At 61.5% G+C, this 455-nt stretch overlaps 1 protein-coding gene across 1 annotated transcript in view; it reads left to right on the top strand.

Annotated features, from left to right (window-relative positions):
• Positions 1-191, top strand: part of LOC104624485 (cathepsin L2-like) — a 2,196-nt gene extending 2,005 nt beyond the window's left edge. Inside the window, exon 7 of the mRNA XM_010291869.1 lies at positions 92-191. Within this exon, the coding sequence (XP_010290171.1) occupies positions 92-191 (100 nt within the window). The remainder of the gene's footprint in view (positions 1-91) is intronic.
• Positions 192-455: the final 264 nt, after the last annotated feature.

Here is a 455-nt window from a genome sequence, read left to right on the forward strand (position 1 = left end):
TCCCATCCCCATCTCGCTCGCCCTCCCGGCGTGGGGCGGGTTCTCCGTGCGTGGGAACGCGGATGTGCTCATTCTCCATCTCTTCCTGCAGCTGGTCGGCGGCGTGGGGTGAGCAGGGCTACATCCGCCTGCTGAAGGGCACCGACAACCACTGCGGGGTGGCCAACCAGGCCAGCTTCCCCGCGCTGTGAGCCAGGACCTCCCTCCCGGCCCTGGCTGCAGATCCACGGCCGTTTCCTTCTAGAAAGGGGCTTTTGTTTTTGTGTGGCGAGAAGCAATTAAAAGCAGTATGGCTAATCGCTCTGCGCCTGCAAACGGAGGTCGGGCTGAGTTTGGTGGCTGAGGCAAGGCTGATGCAGATGGTCATTTTCCTGGGGGGAAAGGCAAAGCTCCTTCCACACGATGCTCGGCGAGCGGCACTTTTTCCGCACTTTTTCTCCCAGCCTGGCCATCTC

This window comes from Phaethon lepturus, unplaced genomic scaffold, assembly GCF_000687285.1.
Source record: "Phaethon lepturus isolate BGI_N335 unplaced genomic scaffold, ASM68728v1 scaffold26967, whole genome shotgun sequence".
NCBI lineage: Eukaryota > Metazoa > Chordata > Aves > Phaethontiformes > Phaethontidae > Phaethon > Phaethon lepturus.